Below are 22,487 nucleotides of genomic sequence, written 5' to 3'. Positions count from 1 at the left end.
ACGACGAATGATATTTTTAATGAAAATTAATAGAAACATTAAAAAAAATCCACTCCCTGAATGATGTAATATCATTCGTTTGCAAAAATCTGTCATGTACATGACAGAAATCTGTCACCGCAGCCCCAGGAATTTTCAAGGGATAAATCTTTTGTCTTTCATCATAGAGAAAGATCTGCTAATGGATAGGCCCCTGTAGGCCTCTAAAATTCAGTTTTCATAACTCCTTCTACAAAACGCTGCATTGAAAATCAACTGAAATGTTACCATGTTATGATCATTATTTTCTAAATGCACCCTTATTTGTACATAATAAATGTATATATATTTATTTATTTTCTAATGGGTACTAGCCAGTGCAGCAGTGCTCCCCCTATATATGGTGGTTCTACCACTTGCAAAACATACCGGTCTTTTCAAATAAAGGGCCTGATTCAGCAGCGATCACAATTGCAACTACATATGCAGATCGAGAGTTGTTAGCCATGCGCATGCACCGCGCTGCGATCACGCACGCAAATAGGAATCCATCGCAAGAGTGAGTGACAGGCCGTGAGCGTTTTGGGGTGGTGACAGGAATTGGTCGGAGAAATGCAGGTGTGTTTGCCCGTTTGAATGGCATTGTATGGACGTGCATAGATTAGCCACTGTGACTGCCTACGCAGCTTGAGTACTCACTGCATGCGACGAGACATGCTGCGACGTGTCAGAGCTGCAGTAATTGTGCATGAGGGGCTGATGTGCTACGATATTACGATGTATACGCAGCACTGCAAGGTATTACGGATGTGAAAAAGCAGTAGTGGGAGTCTATATTAGGGTGTTCCAATAAATAAAACATTAAAATTTTCTTTCTCCACAAGGCTATTTTTTATTCCTTAGTACATCTGTAGGTAGTACACCAAAACATTTTCCAAACAAACAATATTTAGGGGTCACCCTATATTGAACTTTTCTAGACATAGATCTGCGTCCTCAGATAGGTGAATACGTCGCGGAAAATCGGGTAGCTGTGGACGTTTCAAATTTTTTTACCATTTTTTTATTTAGTTTTCGTAGACACTCAATTGTTAAAAAATGATAAAGTTACCAAGTGTTCAGAAAGAAACCAGAGCTGTCTGGTAAAAGCAATATAAGCTTTTTTATCCATTGTTACATTAGGGTAGATTTTTAGGAGAATTAAGAACTCGATGTTATTATATAGTGCTTTAATTCCCAATGGAGTTTCATTCCAATACTTTACCAGACTATTGGTGCATACACACGATCAGATTTTTTCTTCAGATATGGACGATAACGATTTAAAAATCGTTCAGTCGTTCATATCTGATGAAAAATCGTTCATATCTGACATGCCTGAACGATGGACGATCAACGATGCGCGTTCCCGTTTGTCAGATAACGATATCTGACATCTGATGGGTTTGCAGTCAGACTTGGACGATTCCATTCATTTTAATGCAGTCAAAAATCGTTCAAAACTTTGGCCAAATCGTCCAAATCGTTCAAATCGTTTAATCGTTCATCTGACAAGTCTGACAAATCTGACCGTGTGTACGCTCCATTACAAATAAAGCCAAATTCACCATGTTATTTGCCTCTCTAGGTGACGCTGGAACAGATTTAGAAAGAGACATACTTTCAGAGCGTATCTACCTTTACCTGTCCATCTAGCGTGGTGAGTAGGACCAGGAGCTCAAAAGGTTTCCCTGCTATTTCCACCACCAAGAAACAAGAGATAAATGCAAAAGCTCTCGATAATAGTCTCTTAGTTGCTGTTTTTCCAGTGAGTTTGGAAAATATTATAACATTTCCTGTCGTAATCTGTCTAATACAGGATCTTGGAAGAGGGCAATATCCACTGCACTATAAAACGTTTTTATCAATACTTCTCCATTCTTTCTGAAAGCGGTTAAAAATTCCAACTTCTCGGCCTCCAGTAGAGCCGAATATACATGAGAAGACAATTGAAAGCATAATCTCCATTGTGTCAGCTTTCAGAAAGTAAACTTCAGGGCGATCACTAAACTACAACGTTCAAAGATAAAATTGGTACACAGGTTACTACATTATAATGGACAAAAATAGTCTATGTGGAGGCATGATTCAAGCATCTGTGTTTTTGACAATGTATACCACCCCAGTCTATATGCTGGCTGAGCTGTTGCAGACATTTTCGCAGCTGCATTGCGTGCGATTACGCAGCTGCGATCACAATAGCGATTCGTGCTGAATCCGGCCCAAAATTCATAGTCTTCTTTACAATAACCAATTTCATTGTCCCAAATTATATTTGGATAGTTAAAATCACCCATGAAGACCATTTTTTCTTTAATGTAATTTAATTTGATCAATGTATAGCTATACTCAAAACATTATACAGCCAGAAGTTTGCACCTTTGCAAAATAACCTGTAAATATGAATTGTCTAAACCCATAAACAAAAGAACACACGAAAAAAGGAAACTACAAATAAAATAAATAAGAGACCCCCCTCATTTTGCCACTATAAATACACAAATATAAAAAAGGGGGAGGTGCAGGGGCGGCCCTGGAAATGGGGCCGTCCGCCCCGATTTCCGGGAGTGGCCAGCCCAGGATCTGCGTCGCCGTCCACTATCGCGACCATCTACCACCGATGTTCGCGATGATGATCCCAGCCTGCGACTTCTGGGAACGCAAATGAACAGGGGGTGTCATACACCTCCTGCTGCATTTGTATAATAGCAAGGATCACAATTGCAAAGTGCCTACGTGCATACATCATATCTATAGCCTGCGTGCAGTTTTGCAATTGCGATCCTTGCTGAATCAGGCCTTATGTCCTCTGCACCATAACATTGTTAAAGTTTGTGTAAAGTCCATTGGGGTTCCACTAGCAGCAGGCTGAGATAGGGGTCACCCGGGCTGCTACAATTTTGATTATTTAGTGACTGTCGAAACTGGATAATTGGCTGAGACAAGATCAGCTTAAAATTACATCGTAAAGACGCCATCTTGCGACTGGCCACAAGACGACATTTTAGAAAATGAGATCACAAGATGCCATTTTGCGAATGGCCGCCCAAGCGCCATTTTAGGTAAACTCACACTCAAGTACATATGGCGATATTACTATTAGCATCATGTGATTGCATCTTTCACCATTTCTCATACACACATTAATACGCACAATTGCGCTGTTAACTAGTCGCATATTAGCGAATGCATAAGATCCTGTATGAAAACGCTATTAGCTTCATGCGCACGCATCTGCCCCAAGTTAACTAGCGTCTTTATATCAAACCCCAAATACTTACACAGTACATATTCACATAAAAGGTCTCATAAGCTTTAAAGTATAAGATTCAAGTTTGTTCATTTATTATAATTGCTGTGAAATAAAGGTTATTTGGTAGCTAAGGTTTAATACATGATAAGTCAGTCATGTTTGATATTATACTGATCTGCACTCTTTCAACAGCATTCTGGTATCGTCAGTGTGAAGATCGCAACATGCATTCTCAACTTATGGACCGCAGAGACTTAAAGCACCGAAATGTACATTATATGACCAACTGTTAGGATGTACATGAGGCAGGAAACCAGAGACAACCAGTTGTTAGAGGCTGGACTGTGTCTATTTGAATCACCCTGTTAAATGCTCTGCAACAGATGCATCCTCCTTGGGAACCAATGGCATCAGCGACAAGCCTCTCTATTGTGTTGTCTGTATCTGTGAGAGTATAAACGTGTGTGTTGTGACCCCAGTCTGAGTCGTCTTGACGAATGCTGATTGACGGGGGTTTCTTGCTGATGCCTACATCTGGTCCAGAGTGCTGCGTATGTATAACTGGACTTGGGTCTGTATAATTCTTTGTGCTAAATTGTACTTAGATCATAGCATGTAACTGACTGTACTTTTACTTGAAATATCACTTTGTGCTTTGGAACCACAGGTTCAAGGTCTGGAGTCTTTATTTACTATATGACTGTGTACGCAAAATAGCGTCATCCCTAGAGGTTTATAGGCAGGATATTAGAAGGTATAGGCAGGATATTAGAAGGTATAGGCAGGATATTAGAAGGTATAGGCAGGATATTAGAAGGTATAGGCAGGATATTAGAAGGTATAGGCAGGAGTGTATAGAGGCTCTAATTCAATATCCTTATGACTGTTCCCGGGCCACCTATCCAGCACATGCAGCGTCTGCCTATGTTTTTAAGTTACTCAATGTTATCTCGAAATGCTGATTGGTGGATGGAGCTATCCACCAATCAGATTACAGTGTCATACCACTGATCTGAGCTTTGATTTTTAACAGAAGGTGGGGTGAAAGAGGAATTACAGGTTAGAGAAATAAAGGAGGAAGATTGGGGCATGATTTTTTGTAGAAAGGGATTCAGATCTGGGTTATCCTTTTTAATGAGGGAGGTTATAACCAGGTTATGAATTAGGGACGTGTGAGAGGGAGTCAAATCTTCTGGGATATGATTTTTAATGAAAGAATGGAGGGCACTTTTGGGCTATGACTTTTGATGAGTGAGAAGGAGGTCAGATTTGGGGTATAAATTTTAATGAGTGCATTGGGGTTTAGTAAAATGTGGGGTATATTTTAAACAATGAGGTGTCAGCTAGGGGTCTGCTTTTAAACAAGGGTTTCAGATCTCAGTTCTGATTTCATTACACTTATAATAAAAGCAAATGATTGGGAATGATCATTTGTTACGTCATTTAACAATATAAAGATAGTCACTATCTTGCTCTAAATTTGTTAGTGCATATGAAGTAGATTGTAACACCTGTATGTTTATTTGCCTAGTATATTTTTACATAAAGTGTTGGACTTTACCAACTACATTTGTTTTTGTCATGCTCATTTGTTTGTTGCAGTTTATTGTTAGAAAAGTGTGTTTGTGCCCTAAACTGAAAGTCGTCACCTAGGCCCTGGGTTCCACGTATCACATGATAGCGAATATGAGAAGACTAAATTCACATACGATTTTACTCCTACAGATGTGTCCTCATACACTATTGCCGCAGTCACGCCAAACAGCCCTTCTTGGCACGCCAGGTCCTGTGAGACATGGCATATGCTGAACGTCTTTTCTCATCTTTTTCGCTAGAATGTGCATCTTAGTTGCATGGCGTCTAAATCTGTATACAAAGTGCTACGATGCAGCAGCTGTGGATTTTTTTTTCCCGCCAAGCTTCCATCATCTGCAACTTTGTATTTTATTTAAAACTAATTCCTGTGTGGGTAAAGCCACAGCCTGGCGTCTCTGGTACAGAATGAGTGGTGTTTTGTTGCATCTGCGGTGTAAAAAAGAAGCAAATTTGAAGAAAAAGTTGCTACATTACACTGCTTGGAATGGCTCCCTTGTGCCGGGCATCTCATACCACACATGGCATATTGGTGTATAAGGACACATCTATATGAGCTTTTGATACATGGGTTAATCTGTAAAATATGTACAATCACATATATTCTGTTTTGAAAAGTTAAAGATAACATGCATACAGATTAATGCAGTCTGGTGAACTTACATCAATTTATCAAAGTAAAATCCTTGAACATCTTCAGTGATTCCATCATGTGACTTTACAGTAGAATTGATGGCTGTATTAAAAAAAAAAAAAAAGCAAAAATAAACAGTTGTGAAATAAAGAGACTATATAAGTTATTAGTGATAAGAGATCATGAATATATACTGCATGTCATGCTGGGAGGTAGATGGATAGCTTTCCTTAGTAAACCGTGTAGCTGCATGAGCTTTACATCTCAAAATAACACATCCATCAGTCACATTGAAGTTTCATTATAGATCATTTAATGAGTGTTTATATCCTTAAAGCTATATCCCTAGAAAGCATAGTGAACAAAATTCACACTAAAGTTTTCCTTTGTGTTTCTATCTGAGTCTCAACAATTGGCGTCAATTTGCAAGCTAATATGTGCAGGGCCCTCCTGCCGTCTCATCTGATCCCACCTCATACACATTGTATTAAGCCATTTGTATGTGCTGTACTATACTTTACAGTGTCCATTCAGTTACCCAGGAAGGGTGCGAGTTGTCCTTGTAAGGCAGTTTCCACGCCGTTGCCAGCACCATAATTCTTGCCCCTTGCGACCTGAACTCGCACATTTCACAGCCCTATGTAATTGCAACCAAAAATCTGAGAGTCCGGAGGTATGCAAGTGCGGCATACAGCTACACTTGCTTGCGGGCGCGAGTAACTGAATTTAAATGTTTTTTTTTTGTTTTGTTATTCTTGCGTTTATTCTTCTTCTTGTTACTTGGATCTCTAATTTTTTTCTAGGTATTATACTCTATAACAGGGATGGGGAACCTCAGGCCCAGGGGCCGTATAAGGCTCCCGGAATCATTTGGTCTGGCCCTCTGCGTTTTTTTCCTTTTTGCCTAGAATAGCACCCTGCAGCCGAAATCTATGCAGCAGTGCCACCAGGAGCGTCCTTAGGACGCTTCACATGGTCACACCACTGCCCTGACAGCCTCAGGAGCATCCTCAGGATGCTCCGGGCATTGCTGTAATCACTGGCGAATGTGGCCCCGCCTCTGTGTGACATCACATGGAGTGGGCATGACCTGCACCAGGCCCGCGGATAATGTTCTATATATCAAAATGGCCCTCGGCAGAAAAAAGGTTCCCCACCCCTGCTCAATAACACAATATCAGGACACTGCAGAATGTTGTAGAGCCTTATAAAAACAATGATGATTATACTAATAATAATAATAATTAATAATAATGATGATAATATAAACAGTATAGGGAAATTAGACTTTAAAATTCACTGGGGCAGGTAATGATCTCACTTAACATTAAATGTACAACTGTACATTGTAGCATGACGTTCTAGAAGGGAGTATTGTACACAAATGACTAACAGTCTAAAAATGTCATGCATTGCAATTAGTGATTAGTGATATTAGGAAGAAAATTACCACAAAGAGAAAAGGTACATAATTAAGTAGCAGAAGCTGCAATGTAGCAGAAGATGTTAGCAATTTGGAAGGGATATATGTACATAACAAACATGTCAAAACTAAGCACACTAAACATAATGACAGTAGCAGTGCAGCATAAAGTGTCAAGGCTTCAGTGTCCTTTTCAAAGGGCTAGCTGCTCTCTTTCTAGCAGACAAACCACAAGTTTATTTGATCTAGTCTTTGGTACAGACATCAATTTAAATCTGACATAGTGCAATCTTTTCTTTCTGTGTGTATGCCTCTTGGACAAATTAGGAATTAAGTGTAGCTATAAGTGGTTTATAATATATTTGTAGCTTCAACAAAAATATACTCATTCTTAGCAGACACTATTAAGAACACCTGTCTATTACTGAGAATGACAAAACACAAAAAATTATCAGATTGGCTCTAGTAATTAGATTATAATTGATCACAAAGACAGCTGCATACACCTACGTACCCCAAATTAAGACCTCCGAAGGAGGGTCAGATATATATATAATAAAAAGAGATATGGTGTTGCGCTAATATAAAAATTAATTCAAAGAACACTAAATATGGCAGAAACTCAGAAAAACAAGATCAAGACACTAATGATATTAAAGGAATTATCATTCTTTATATAAATAAATAGTAACCCTGAATACAATATAACAAATACTAAAATATTACAATCAATCTGCAGAGAAATTGACACATTAGATAAAACAACATGTAAAAACTTCTGAATAAGAATCAGGCAGTATGCACACACAAATAATTATGATAGCCACTGCATGAATTTGGCTAATCAAATACTGTATATATCTCACCAAATAGTAGTCCAGAAATATAAAAAAAAGGACAACAGGTCTTATATCCACAGTTGACGATTGGGAGATAGAGATTTTATTAAATCTTCATATAGAAGTGCTATAAGTGTGCTACAATCCAAGTCTTGTGTAAGCACTTGCTTAGCTCCGTATGTCACGGCTGCAGCTTCACTGCTCCATAATGAAAGTGACAGGTGCTGTACTAGGGAGAACTCCAAACAAGGCAGGAGCCAGTGAATGAAGAATGCAATAGAGAAGGAGATGTATCTAAGGCTGGTAATAAATGCCTTTTTTCCTCTTTATCTTCCTCCGTAGCAGACCAGGTCCTGCAGATGAATGGGTGTACAGACCCAATACTCCTGATTCCCAGAAGAGAAAGTGCCAATGTCCGGCAGTTAAAACAGCAAATGGCAGCGTTGAATATTGTCCCACTTACGCGTTTCGCTCCTCTTTCCTGAAGCTTTGTCAAAGAGTGTAATGAAATTCCTTTAATATCATTGGTGTCTTGATCTTGTTTTTCTGAGTTTCTGCCATATATAGTGTTCTTTGAATTAATTTTTATATTAGCGCAACACCATCTCTCTTTTTATTACTGAGAATGACCTCACCCAGAATGGGATTGAAATGCCAGTTCAAATCCCAACAGCATGAGCCCGACAGCAGGAAATCCCGACAGCGGCAGGTAGGTGATCTAACCCTGCCCTCTCCCCCTCTAACCCTCCCTTAGGGGTGCCTAACCCCAAACTCCCGGGGTGGTGCCTAGCCCTCCCTTAATGCTCCCTAAACCTAACCCTCCCCGGGGGGTGCCTAACCTACATCCCCCTCACCCACCTTGCCCCAGGACAGTTCTTTGTTGGATGATAAACAAGGTGCTGAAAACATTCTTTAGAAATTGTGGTGTAGTCTATGGCAGGGCCCGTCAAAACCCGGGGGTCAGGTCGCCATGGCGACCAGATTTGGCTGCCTGGCGACCAGGTTTTCAGCAACCCCCGGGCACTGTAGTGCAGACCGCGGTCCACACTACAGAGTAACAAACATACAGCCGCCAGCAGCAGCTGTATGTTTGTTATTGCAGCCGATGAGAGTATCGACTCTCATTGGCTGCTGCGTCGTTCACGGAGTGAGCCGGCTGGAGCTCGCCCATGAGCTCCACCTTCCGGCTCACCCCGCAGCAGGTAGGGAGAGACGTCATGACAGAGTGGAGTGCAGAGCGGCCAGGAGGAGCAGCGGTCATCGGCAGGAGCGGGGATCAGGTAGGTTGCGTTTTTTTTATTTTTATTTTTAAGGGGCACTGCATAGGGGGGGTGGCTGCTACCGGGGACACTATGGGGGGGCCACTACTAGGGGAAATGCAAAGTGGGGTCTACTACTGGGGTCACTGCATAGGGGGGACTACTACTGGGGAAATGCATGGGGGGCCACTGATTAAAGGGGCACTACAAAAGGGAACCACTACTGGGGCACTGCAGAGGGGGGATTACTACTGAGGGGGGACTACTACTGGGGCAATGCATAGGGGGGGGGCACTGATTAAAGGGGGCACTACATAAGGGAACCACTACTGGAGGCACAGCAGAGGGGGGATTACTACTGGGGGCACAGCAGAGGGGGGATTACTACTGGGGGCACAGCAGAGGGGGGATTACTACTTTGGGCACTACAGAGGGGGGGGGTTAGTACTGGGGGCACTGCAGATGGGGGATTACTACTGGGGCACCCTGTTAATGGTGTGGCCATGGGGGTTGGTTGTCAGGGGCATAGGTGCTTAGTAATGCTTCCCGGGGGGGAAGGGGGGGGTCTGGCTCCTACACTTTCATCCTGGCTCCTAAGTTTTAGAAAAATTTGTCAAGCCCTGGTCTATGGTAATATGATGGCGTTATACAGTTGCTGCAGATTAGTCAGCTGCACAATAATGCTACATACAGTCAGGTGCATAAATATTGGGACATTGACAGAATTTTCATATTTTGGCTTCTATTCACCACCACAATGGCTTTGAAATGAAACAAGCAAGATGTGCTTTAACTGCAGACCTTTAGATTTAATTTGAGGGTAATTACATCCAAATCAGGTGAACGGTGAAGGAATTACAACGGTTTCTATATGTGCCTCCCACTTTTTAAGGGGCCAAAAGTAATGGGACTATCAACTCAAAAGCTATTTTGGGACAGGTGGGGGCTATTCCCTCGTTATTTCATTATCAATTAAGCAGGTAAAAGGTCTGGAGTTGATTCTAGGTGTGACATTTGCATTTGGAATCAGTTGCTGTCGACTCTCAATATGAGATCCAAAGAGCTGTCACTATCAGTGAAGCAAGCCATCATTAGTCTGAAAAATCAAAACAAACCCATCAGAGAGATAGCAAAAACATTAGGTGTGACCAAATCAACTGTTTGGAACATTCTTAAAAAGAAAGAATGTACCAGAGAGCTCAGCAACACCAAAAGACCTGGAAGACCACGGAAAACAACTGTGGTGGATGACAGAAGAATTATTTCCCTGGTGAAGAAAAACCCCTTCACAACAGTTGGCCAAATCAAGAACACTCTCCAGGAGGTAGGTGTATATATGTGTCAAAGTCAACAATCAAGAGAAGACTTCACAAGAGTGAATATAGAGGGTTCACCTCAAGATGTAATCCATTGGTGAGCCTCAAAAACAGGAAGACCAGATTAGAGTTTGCCAAACAACATCTAAAAAAGCCATTACAGTTCTGGAACAACATCCTATGGACAGATGAGACAAAGATCAACTTGTACCAGAGTGATGAGAAGAGAAGAGTATGGAGAAGGAAAGGAACTGCTCATGATCCAAAACATACCACCTCATCAGTGAAGCATGGTGGTGGTAGTGTCATGGCGTGCGCATGTATGGCTGCCAATGGAACTGGTTCCCTTGTATTTATTGATGAAGTGACTGCTGACAAAAGCAGCAGAATGAATTCTGAAGTGTTTTGGGCAATATTACATACTCATATTCAGTCAAATGCTTCAGAACTCATTGGACAGCGCTTCACAGTGCAGATGGACAATGACCCGAAGCACACTGCAAAAGCAACCAAAGAGTTTCTTAAGGCTAAAAAGTGGAATGTTATGCAATGGCCAAGTCAATCCCCTGACCTGAATCCGATTGAGCATGCATTTCACTTGATGAAGACAAAACTGAAGGGAAAATGCCCCAAGAACAAGCAGGAACTGAAGACATTTGCAGTAGAGGCCTGGCAGAGCATCACCAGGTATGAAACCCAGGGTCTGGTGATGTCTATGCGTTCCAGACTTCAGGCTGTAATTGCCTGCAAAGGATTTGCAACAAAATATTAAAAAGTGAAAGTTTGATTTAGGATTGTTTAGTTTGTCCCATTAATTTTGGCCTCTTAAAAAGTGGGAGGCACATATAGAAACCATTGTAATTCCTACACCGTTCACCTGATTTGGATGTAATTACCCTCAAATGAAATCTGAAAGTCTGCAGTTAATGGACATCTTGTTTGTTTCATTTCAAAACCATTGTGGTGGTGAAAAGAGGCCAAAATATGAAAATTCTGTCAATGTCCCAATATTTATGCACCTGACTGTATCTCTCATACCACCAAAAACTATTGGATTGAGATCTGGGGAATGTGGAGGCCATTGGAGTACAATTAACTTATTGTCAGTGGGCCTGATTAAGAGTTGTACGGTATTGTACAGCCGCAGAGAAGCGGCTGTCAGTACCATACCACGAATATGCTAATGCAGCAGGAAGCGTCTGGTGTAAAAAGATGCCTCCTGACAGCATCATAGATCCAAGTGCTGAGTCCTAGGGCGCAGTATCGGATCTTCAAATGGGAAGCCTTAAGTCCTACCTGCACAACCACAATTAAGCCCCAGGTGTAATTACCCAAATAAATAACCTGTAGCACAGGTATTTGGTACAGTGACCAATCTTATTAAATGATGTTTAATATGCGAAAGATGCTCACTATGATTAAAGTACATACAAAAACAATTAATAAAAATTACATTCAAATAATTTTCTTATACACAAAAAGGAAAAAAAATAAACCTAACAGTCTCACTTACATAAGCCTGTTTCCTGGGAGAAGCATGAAGATTTAGCAATTCCCGACGTGAGACTGGCTCCCAAGAATTGTGCAATGTTTTGCATGTGGGATATGGTATCGGGTTCTGGGTGCACCCCTCCCCCTCTCTTTTCTGTGTCAAAAATTAGCCAAGATTGCACTTGTAAACACAAATATTTCTGAGGTGGGGATGAGCATGCTGTCACCCAGAGTACAGAGGTGTGACACTGTCCAGGCCAACATCATGTTGGTGAGAAGGGCAAGCCAAAATGTATAAGACCCCATAGTTTTACCATTATCTGTCATTTGTTAGCAATCCTAATGGACAATACACATAAATCTGTCAGCCTCCCCTTCACATGGCATCTTCTCTGGCAAATAATTACCCCAGCAGCTGGACATACACAATGGTTCATTTGCATGTCACTATGCTGGTAATTAAAAAAACCTTTAAGTATTATACAAATAATAAACATTCCATGCAATAAAAACGGTCCCATGTTGCCTCATATCTCATGAGTCAAAACATAATCACAAAAGTCATGTTTATGGAACCAGTCTGAGGGGATATGTGCTTTGTGACATGGTATATTATCCTGCTAGAAGTGCCCATTAGAAGATGGCCATACAGGGATGCACATGGTCAGCAAAGTATAAAGTAATATTTAAACAATGCTCAGTAAGAATTACAGGGCTTAATGTGTGCCAAGAAAACATTCCCCACACCATTGCCAACACCAGTCATTGACACAAGGCAAGATGAATCCATGTATTCATATTGTTGACACAACATTCTGTCCCTACCATCCACATCTCACAGCAGAAATCGAGATTCATCAGCCTAACCACTTTGTTTTACCAGTCTTCAAGTCCCCAGTGTTGGTTAGCCTGTACTCCTGTAGCCTCAATTTCCTGCTCTTAGCTGACAGAAGTGGATTCCGGTGTGGTCTGCTGTTGTAGAATATCTACTTCAAGGTTTGATGAGCTGTGAGTATTCAGAAATGTTCTTCCACATTTTTCTGTTGCAACACATGGTTTGAATTACTGTCCTCTTCCTGTCAGCTTGAACCAGTCCAGCCCATTCTCTTCTGACTTCTCTCATAACCAAGGCGTTTTCATAACAGAATTGCTACTTACTTTGTGTGCCTTTGTTTTATACATCATTCTCTGTAAACTGTAGAGAGTGTTGTGTGTGAAAATCTCAAAAGATCAGCAGTTTCTGAGATAGTCAAACCACCCCATCTGATGATTTCATAGTGAAAGCAACAGAGACCACATTTCTTCCCCATTCTGCTGCTTGGTCTGAGCAACAACTTAGGGGCTGATTCAGAGTTGTACACTACTCAGAGGGTTACGCAATGGGCCGATAATAGGCAATCTGTGCATGTTACATTACAACAATTGCTTGCAGCAAATTTCACCCGCTGTGTGATCAACAGTCAGGGAGCCTTTGTGAGAGTTAACGGGGAGTGGTGGCAAAGAACACAGGCATTTCGCAACCATTTCCGGGCGTATCACAGCCTGCATCTGCGATACCATATGCAGTGAAAGTGGCTTCGGCATTTCAGTTTCCACAGCTATTCTGCGCAACCATAGGGTTACTCAAAACTGCGAAAATCAAATGATCTGCGACCGATGCTGCAACTTTGTGGGCAGATGCTTGGATTTGCAAAGCCACAGTTGGGCGTCTCAATACATTTCATCTAGACAAATGGACTGAACAAAGCATTTTTGCCATACTAGCTGATGTGTCAGGTTACATCCAGGTAGACCTTAAATAATTACTATTTCCATTTATTTCATCCCATTTTAACTTATATGCTTAGTTAATTTTATGCCTCTGTGGTAAAGGAGCATGTCTGAAGCAGGCCTCCCTCGAATCAATCCCTGCCACCCTCAGTGTCTGCCCTTGGGACTTGTTGATGGTCGCTGTAAAGCAGCCCTTGGGGGAACTTCAGCCTCTTGAACTTGAAGTGTACACCCACTCCCCCGAGCACAGCCGATGAACACTGTGGCCTCATTGACATTCCTGTGGAGGGTCTTTACTTGCAGACTGGTGCCATTGCAGAGTGTGGGTGGGTTGAGGTTTCCACAGCAACATCACTGAAACCCTCACATTGAGGAGAAGCTTGTTGGGCTGGAAGGCCAGGGGGTTTGAGGGTGATGAGAAACTCCACGAGGTAGTGGACAGAGTCATCCATTGCACTACTGATTCTACAGTCCTGGACTCCATTTCTGCCCCTTCAAGCGACTGAAGTAGATTGTCATTAATGATGGTAGCCATGTCATTCTTGGGGTCAGAACGGCACGCTTGTACAGCCAGTCCATGGACTTTTTTTGGGGATATAGTCGATATCTGGGCATATCCTGACTGTGAGGTCTGCTGGGGTCATCACTACTGTGCCTATGCCTGCAGGAATGGTCACCTTTCTCTTCGACTCTGGATATTCTCCGTTCCTATTTGGAGTAAGAGTTCGGAGAATTGCCCAGTGAAGACATCGCCCCTCAAGTGGACCGTTATGTTATTCCTGAAAGAGAGTTTGCAGATGAGGGGACACAGATGCCTTAACTTCATCTGCTCGAGTTACCCTCAGTACTACTGGCAGAGTCTGCCGGAAGTCTGAAGCTAGCAGCACGGTGACACCACCCATCATTCCATCGTTGTCTTTGAGGGTTCTGCTTAGTGCCTCAAAAAACCCTTTATGCACCATGGTACTCTCGGCCCACACAATAAGCTTGCAGTCCCGCAGCACTTGGGCCACGTTGCTTGGTCACCCAATCACCTCAGTCTAGAGCAGGGATGGGGAACCTCAGGCCCGAGGGCCGTATAAGGCCCCAACAATCATTTGGTTTGGCCCTCTGAGCTTTTTTATGCTAGCATCATCTGGCTAGCAGTGTGCCTAGAATGGCACCCTGCAGCCAGAATCTATGAAGAAGTGCCGCCTGGAGCATCCTTAAAACGCTTCAGACGGTTACACTGCTGCCCTTTCAGCTCTCTGGATCATCCTCAGGATGCTCTGGGCATTGCTGTAATCACCGTCAATTGTGGCCCACCCCCTTGTGACATCACAAGGAGGGGGCGTAGCCTGGACCAAGCCCGCGAATAATGTTATATATATCAAAATGGCCCTTGGCAGAAAAAAGCTTCCCCACCTCTGGTCTAGAGAAAACATTTTTCCCCCCTTTCAGCCCATTAGGTATTTTATCTCCTGTTTAGTGAGTGCTTAGGAAGGAATATACTCCCTGAATTTCATGTTTCTAGGTCCAGGAGTTTGGGCTGGGCTTTGAGGAGTAAGTGAGTGAGGACATTTGTTTTTATATATTAAGATTCTAAATGCAAACCAATTTTGGTAAACAGCCAGTAAAATACAGATAGCCAGGGATACACTGATCCCTATGCTGTAGTCAACATGAACAATAGTGAAATAAGTAACATAGAAGAGGATGAAAAATTAAAATTTTACTGACAGCAACTTCACAAGCACTTGTCTGGGGGATGTAATAGCCTCAGATTTAAAAAAAAAACTGGTGAATTTCAAGTCACTGTATGGAATAGAAGACAACTATGTCAAAAGTTTTAATGTCAAACATACAAGTCGTCAGATGTAATAGCCTGAGAATTGTTAACTTGCAGAAAAAAAAGTGCCTCTGGCCAGAGAGATATAGTTTGAACAAGAGTTCTTTTCTGGCGAGTTTGACCGTTCAATCACACCACAAGTCTCTTTGAGCCAAAACTTAACGGCAAGTTTCTGCAATTTGTGAAGAGTTTTACCTCGCTTATAACTGCCAAACTATTGCATTCTGACCTAAGTGAATGGACAATGAAGCCGTTATAGAGAAGGGAACAGAATAAATGATATCACAAATTTGGTAAGTATATACTTAATTAAATTTAAAATATATTTTAACTCTCATACAATAACATTTGCTAATCTAATGCACTATGCAAATTTAATAAGAATAATCAGAACACAATCTACACCAATTTTGAATTTATTAGTCTTAAGATGTCTCAAATAAAAGCATGTTACGATACCGTAGCTATAACCTATTTAACTATTTTAAAGGGGGCTTTCTTTTTATTTAATGAATTTACTCCCCTGTCAGATAGAGATAAGAATTGGCAAATAGCGGAGGCCCTGTAATCCTTCTTAATACAGCATATAGTGTATCGCTGCATGGAAGACACCCACTTCAAAACAGGATTATGTAAACATTTTAAATAAAAGTGGAAAATCCATTTTTGTTATTTGTAAACAAAAATTTATGGCGCACAAACTTAAGCAAATAATATCCAAGCTAAGTAATAACGTAGCTAGTCCAGATTCTACTAGCAAGCTGAAATATTAATGTATGTCTAATATACCTTCAACTTGTGTATCATCCATGGCCTTATACTCTGTGTCTTTAATGGCAAGTTCTACCCCATAGCCAGATAGGTTCACCTTCCTTGTACTTGGGATCTAGAATGTAAGAAATTGAAAATATTTGTATTAGTACTTACATCAAATTGAGAATATTTAGTACTAAACAATCTTAAAAATAAAACATAACAGTTTCAAGCTGTTTTTCCAGATAAAGAAAGGTATGCAGCCACGTTATATGAAGTAGATAGTAACAATTTAGGATGCACTCCAATAAATTGGTCTTCCCTTCTGTCTGTGGGGGGAGACAAAATTTCACTGTATGGGACTAATAAAGACCAAGTATTTTTCATTTATGTAACTTTTTATTTTTATTTTTATTTTGCAGAAAACATTTATGTTTTTGTGCATCTCAAAATGTACTTGTGTAAAAATTAGATCAGGATGTCTTCATAAAATGTTAATGCTTGTTGAGTGACAGCCTGGATGTTTTCATTCATTTACTTTGATATTTATTTACAATAGAGTCTTTTAATGTAGCCGTACAGGCATCTTGTGTTAGTACTGTACGTGGCTTGTTAGCAGCCGGGATATAACAATACTGTCTTTATTCTTATGGGACCTTAAGAGGTTTTACATAAACTATAGTATGTGCTCCTTTAATTCAGCATCGCCCCCATTTAGTTAGTATTACTGAAAGTTATGTCTGCCCTCTATATGTACTCTATTAAAATAAAATATGTACAGAACACTATTGCTGCAGTCACGCCAAACATCCTTTCTCGGCGCACCAACTCCCATGAGACTAACCCATCCTAAGCGTCTTTTTCACCCAAAATGCAACTTAGGACCCAGGGGTGTTTCTAGAGAGGAAGGGGTCCCGTGTGCAGTCTCCGACAAGGGCCCCCTCCTCTCTGTCTGACGGCCGGCAGTGCACTGAGTTGTGCGCGGCCAGCGCCGGAGTTATAGACTCTGGGCACTAGAGTGCGCCCAGAGTCTATAGAGTATGCGCAGGTCACCGGAAAAATGGCCACGGCGGGACTCTGGAGAGGTAAGTAATACTATGGGTGCATGGTGTGCGGGGCCCCGCTGGACCCAGGGGCCCATGTGTCCCGCACACCCTGCACCCATTATAGACACGCTCCTGTTAGGACCGTATTCAGTTAGAGGTGAAAAGCCGTAACTGGTGAAAAAGTTTTGCATACTGCCGCTTTTCGCCTGGTTGGAACTTATCTCCGAATTCAATTCCAGATGGATTTTGCCTAAGCTGAAAGTCAATGCAATGTAATAGGCGAAAAAGATTTGCCTATGAATAGCAGGTGAAAAGAAGTGCAAAATCTTTATTTTGGGGTGCACAGCTGGGGAAATGACCCAGAACCCTTGGGACAGTCCCCCAAAGTGCACATCTAGCAAAAAAAATAAATTAAAAAAAAAAACCTACGAACAGCCCAAAAAAGTATTTTAATTTTAGGGGCGAAAAACTAAAAAGTGGGAGGACAAGCATAAAAACTAGTGAAAGAGACTTCTTGGGGGTCTGCAAGGATGGGTCAGGTGTTTTGGGATTGCAGGTGCTTGTAACATGTGCGTTTTTGAAATGTATTAAAAGTTCACGTTAGAAACATTAAAATATGCTTGAACCCATTTTCAAGTACTCCCAAATTTGACAGGACTACTTATTTCACCCAAAAATACTGCTTTATGCCATTCTTCACCACTTTTGCATAAATGCTAATAACAAGCAATTTAAACTACTTAAGTGCCCCCAAACACTTTTAATAGCGGTATTAGTGCACATGTACATTGATTTCCTATGTTAGTGCATCTTTTTTGGGGGTACAGACTGATTTCCCCATTTCTGACAGTGCTTTCCGCCTGTTCCGCATTCGCTGGGTTACGTTTTTGCGCGGTTAGAATAGAATAGGGTGAAAAGCGGGGACGCGCGCAAAAAGTTTTCGCCTCTGAAACAGGCGAAGAAGGCGGAAAGTCGGACAGGCGAAATCTTTCCGACTTTTCGCCTCTAATGGAATACTGCCCTTAGTCGCAAAATGGATGCGGTAAGCTGCTTCACTATGCTGCACTGATTAATTTGATAAGTGTGTGTGTGTGTGTGTGTGTGTGTGTGTGTGTCGTAGCATTTCACATGCAGATATAATTGCAGTCGCACACAAAATATAAGCATGACACATTTTAATCAGCATAAACTTTGTGAATAAGGTGCATTTTAGGGGAAAAATTTGCATAAAAAGCCGCCATTTCCCAAAACCTATTAGTAACAGCATCCCTTCCTTAGTCTACATTTACAGTACAAAGCAACAATGTGACCAGTGGCGGCTCCAGAGTTGGGGCTGTAGCGCAGTCCAAAATTCAAATAGGGGAGCCGCACCAACTACCAGTGAGTACCAGCTGGCAATGTTTGGGGTGGCAGTTGGTGTGGCTCCCCTATTTGAATTTTGTACTGTGCTGCAGTCTCACCTCTGGAGCCGCCACTGATTGTAACTGTATGTATGATACCTCTGGCTTCAATGAAAGCCAATGGACACTATTATCGGAGGCTATAATCAGGTGGATCCACAGAGCACAAAAAAAGAGGGTCAGGCAGGTAATGGAAAGAAAATGTGTTGGTTGCACATGTGCAGTGGAGAGAGAGAGAGAGAGAGAGAGAGAGAGAGACGCAGAGGAGCGCAGTTGGAGATAGGTGTGAGGTGCCGCAAGACTGAGAGCAGAGACTGGGCAAGAGACGACGCTGAAGTCTTGCCGAATGAAAGGCCACTGAGTACCCATTGACAGAGTGCTGGGGACCGCAACAGAAGTGCAAGCAGTGTGTGTGCGAGATGCAGAAAGGAAGCATGGCAGCGCTGAGAGTCGTTAAGCAGTTTAAGGTAGACGTCCCTAATGCGAGTGAACTGCAGTATTATTAGTTTCTAGTTTCTATACGTGCAAGAGACTGAGAGCCTGATTCAGCATGGCTCGCAAATACAACCGCGTACGCAGATCGAACAATGGTGCGTACTGTGCATGCATCGCAGTGTGCGTGTGAGATAGCATTGCAATTGCTCCGCCATTATGCACAGAAAAAGAAAGCCATTACAGATTGAGTGACAGGACGTCAGCGTTTGGGAGTGGTGACAGAGGAGTGGTTGGAGAAATGCAGGAGTGACTCTGTTTGAACACAGTTTCCTGGGCGTGCATGAATTAGCCACTGCGACGGCATACGCAACTTAAGTACTCACTCAGAAATTGCATCTGTCATCGCACGTATTAAGGTCAGACCCTCTGGAATTATGCGTGAGGGGCCGATGTTACTTGATGGTACCGATGTACACGCAGGTCTGCGAGGTCTTGCGGATGTGAGATAGAGGTAGTAGATGTCTCTATGCTGGCTGTGCGATTGTAAACATTAGCATATTTTCGCAGCAGACCTGCGTGCATAATCGCAGCTGCGATCATAATATGGATCCGTAGTGAATCAGGAGCTGAGTTACAAGTACCTACATTATGTCCTGACAACGCAATATATGCTAATTGAGCTGTCACAGCTGCAAAATCGCACGCAAAGCAGCTGCAAAAATATGCTAATGCTTGCCACAGCTCAGCCAGCACAAAGACGCCCACTGCTGCTTTCCCACGTGTCCAACCTCGCACTCCTGCGTAAACATAGGTACCATCGACTTACATCGGCCAATCGCGCACATTTACAGCAGGTCTGACCAGCCGCAGAAACTGCAAGTCTCATTGCATGCAGTGAGTACTCAAGCTGCATATGCAATTGCAGTGGCTAATTTATGCACACCCATACAACGGCATTCAAACAGACAGGTACGCCTGCATTTCTCCGACCACTCCCCTGTCACCACCCCCAAACGCTCACGGCCTGTCACTCACTCTGTGATCGATTAGTCTGTGCTTGCATGCTCGCAGCGCAGCTTATACGCATGCACAATGGCTAAAAATTGCTTGATCTGTGTATGTAGTTGCATTTGCGATCGCTGCTGAATCAGGCTCAGTTTTTAGTTGCAAAGAGACTGGAAGCCATTTTGAGAGAAAGATTAATGTAAGATATAACTAAAAGCGCACTTGGGACTGAGGGTCTGATTCAGCAAGGATCGCTATTCTGCTAATACACACGCTACGCAGTTGCTAATATCAGCGGTGAAATGCATTGCATTGCGATCACAACCTAACATAAGGACGCTCACTTCCCCTTACTCACATCCGTATACTTGGGCAACATAGCGATTTAAATCGGTAACAGGACCCATACGCACAGTTAAGGCAGGTCAGACCTCACTTGGGAATTGCTAACTTCAGTGCATGCTATGAGACCTCAGACTGCATCTGGTAGTGCAGTGACTAATTTATGTACACCCATGCAACGGCACGCCTGCGTTCGCCTGACCATACCCCCCGTCACCACCCACAACAGGCACTTCCTATCAATCACTCTGCTCTGGGTCTGTGTAGCCTCTGCAGACAGTTCCCATCGCAATTGCTATTTCGCACACTGCGATGCATACGCATGCACAGTGTGGATTAATCGACCGATTGCATGCGTATTAGCAAATGCGTTCCTTGCTGAATCAGGCCCTGAGAAGCAAATACTATACAGTGCTTGAGATAACTGTGCTGTTAAAGTTAAATTGTATTCATTGTGCTTTATCATTGGGAAGTTGAAGCTATTGTTCTCTGGAATCAAGATAGATCAGCATTAGATGCCAAGGCCGGTACCTAATTAGCTGCGAAAAAAATTTGGACGCAAAATACTGGGGGGTTTTGCTGATTTTCAGGTCTTTTTTGCAGAGGTTTTCTTTGTAGTATCCAATTGTATCCATTGTAATTATCTATTTTGCTATTTCTTTATATATGTAATTTTTATTGTGTGTTTAGAATCTAGTGTATCAAAGTAACTGAGAAATTGCATTTCCCAAAGTCATATCTAAGGTGCTGCAGCAATTAGCATAACAAAGCCTATTTAACTACTAAAGAGAACTTTTGCCTGCTGCTTTTTTATTACTGTATTTCTTATACCCCTTTCACATCACTAATTGCGGGTCGCACCTGGGATTTGTGCATGCGTTGATTCTGGGTGCAACCCGCCTGAAACCCCTTTCAGACTGGCGGCCTGACTCAGAATGAATGCCGGGTCAATGACGCGGTCATGTGATGAGCCAGCACTTTGAGATGATCTCATCTCCAAGCACCAGCTCTGCCTATGCCTCGACCCAGGTTACCCATTCACACCGCACCATGAGCTGGGTTGAACTAGTGTTCAACCCTGCTCGCTACCTGCTCGAGTTGAAATGCCGGGTCGCTGCACGTTTATGTGCAGTAACCTGGGTTATTTGATGGCAGTGTGAAAGGGTTATAACTAGTCATACATTTGTAGCGTCTCCTTTGTGTCAGATTGCTTATTTGTATGGAAAGTCCTATTTTCTCCATACTTTGTTAATTGGACTCACATCCTCTTTCTTCCCCTTTAATAAATCTACTAGATTATTCTATTCATCAAAATTGTTGTCACATTAAGTCATTCTACTGCGTGTATCAATGACGTGCGGTGAGGTCAATGGTATGAGAGGCACACATGTTTATAAACAGTTTTTATATCAAAACTCTGGAGCATGACTGGGAGTATGATGGGGAAGGTGAATAACAGGGGAGGCTCTGCCTACCCTGACTGCACGTCCCTGGTGTGTATGGGGCTAGCCTCTCTGCTAAAGCCAAGAAGATCCACTGGAGATACTGGGCCTGATTCAGAGCCGCTCGTAAGCGGCCGCTCGTTCGTTCCGAGCGATGTTAGGCCAACTGCGCATGCGTACGGATCGTTATACGCATGCGCTAACCAGTCAGTGCGGCCGAAATTCATGTGCTCGCAAAATAGCGAATGCCTGCAATTTTGAGTGACAGAAAGAGGCGTATGTGGGTGGTAACAGGGGAAGGTGCTTGAAAATGGGGAGTGGAGATCAGAACGCAGGCGTGCTTAAAGGTCAAAACGGGCGTTTTATGGGTGTGCATATTTAAAACAGCAGCGTCATTGACCACGTCACTGGGTTATTTTATAGTCAGAACTGCTCGCAAAATTGTGGTAGCAAACACCCTTGTCGATGTACTCGATTAATCTAATAAATAGCGGACATGACGTAGGATGCAAGCGGCCAGGTTGCGTATTTTTCCAAAAAACTAACGCAAGTTTTGTTCGCTCGTTCAGACATAGAGGCGTGAACAGACCGCAAACAGCGAACGGTTCATTTGAATAGCCACCCCTAGTTTTAGAACGAA

At 42.4% G+C, this 22,487-nt stretch overlaps 1 protein-coding gene across 4 annotated transcripts in view; it reads right to left on the bottom strand.

Annotated features, from left to right (window-relative positions):
* Positions 1 to 22,487, bottom strand: part of UGGT2 (UDP-glucose glycoprotein glucosyltransferase 2) — a 428,047-nt gene that overhangs the window by 382,002 nt on the left and 23,558 nt on the right. For all 4 annotated transcript variants that reach the window (XM_088458942.1, XM_088458958.1, XM_088458949.1 and 1 more), the window contains exons 6-7: positions 16,214 to 16,310; positions 5,528 to 5,600 (exon numbers count right to left, since the gene is read on the bottom strand). In XM_088458942.1, the coding sequence (XP_088315068.1) occupies positions 5,528 to 5,600; positions 16,214 to 16,310 (170 nt within the window). The remainder of the gene's footprint in view (positions 1 to 5,527; positions 5,601 to 16,213; positions 16,311 to 22,487) is intronic.

Source organism: Taudactylus pleione, unplaced genomic scaffold, assembly GCF_031769625.1.
Source record: "Taudactylus pleione unplaced genomic scaffold, aTauple2 ptg000041l, whole genome shotgun sequence".
Lineage (NCBI taxonomy): Eukaryota > Metazoa > Chordata > Amphibia > Anura > Myobatrachidae > Taudactylus > Taudactylus pleione.
Note: the sequence above shows the minus strand (reverse complement) of the source record. Positions and strands in the feature narration are given on the sequence as shown.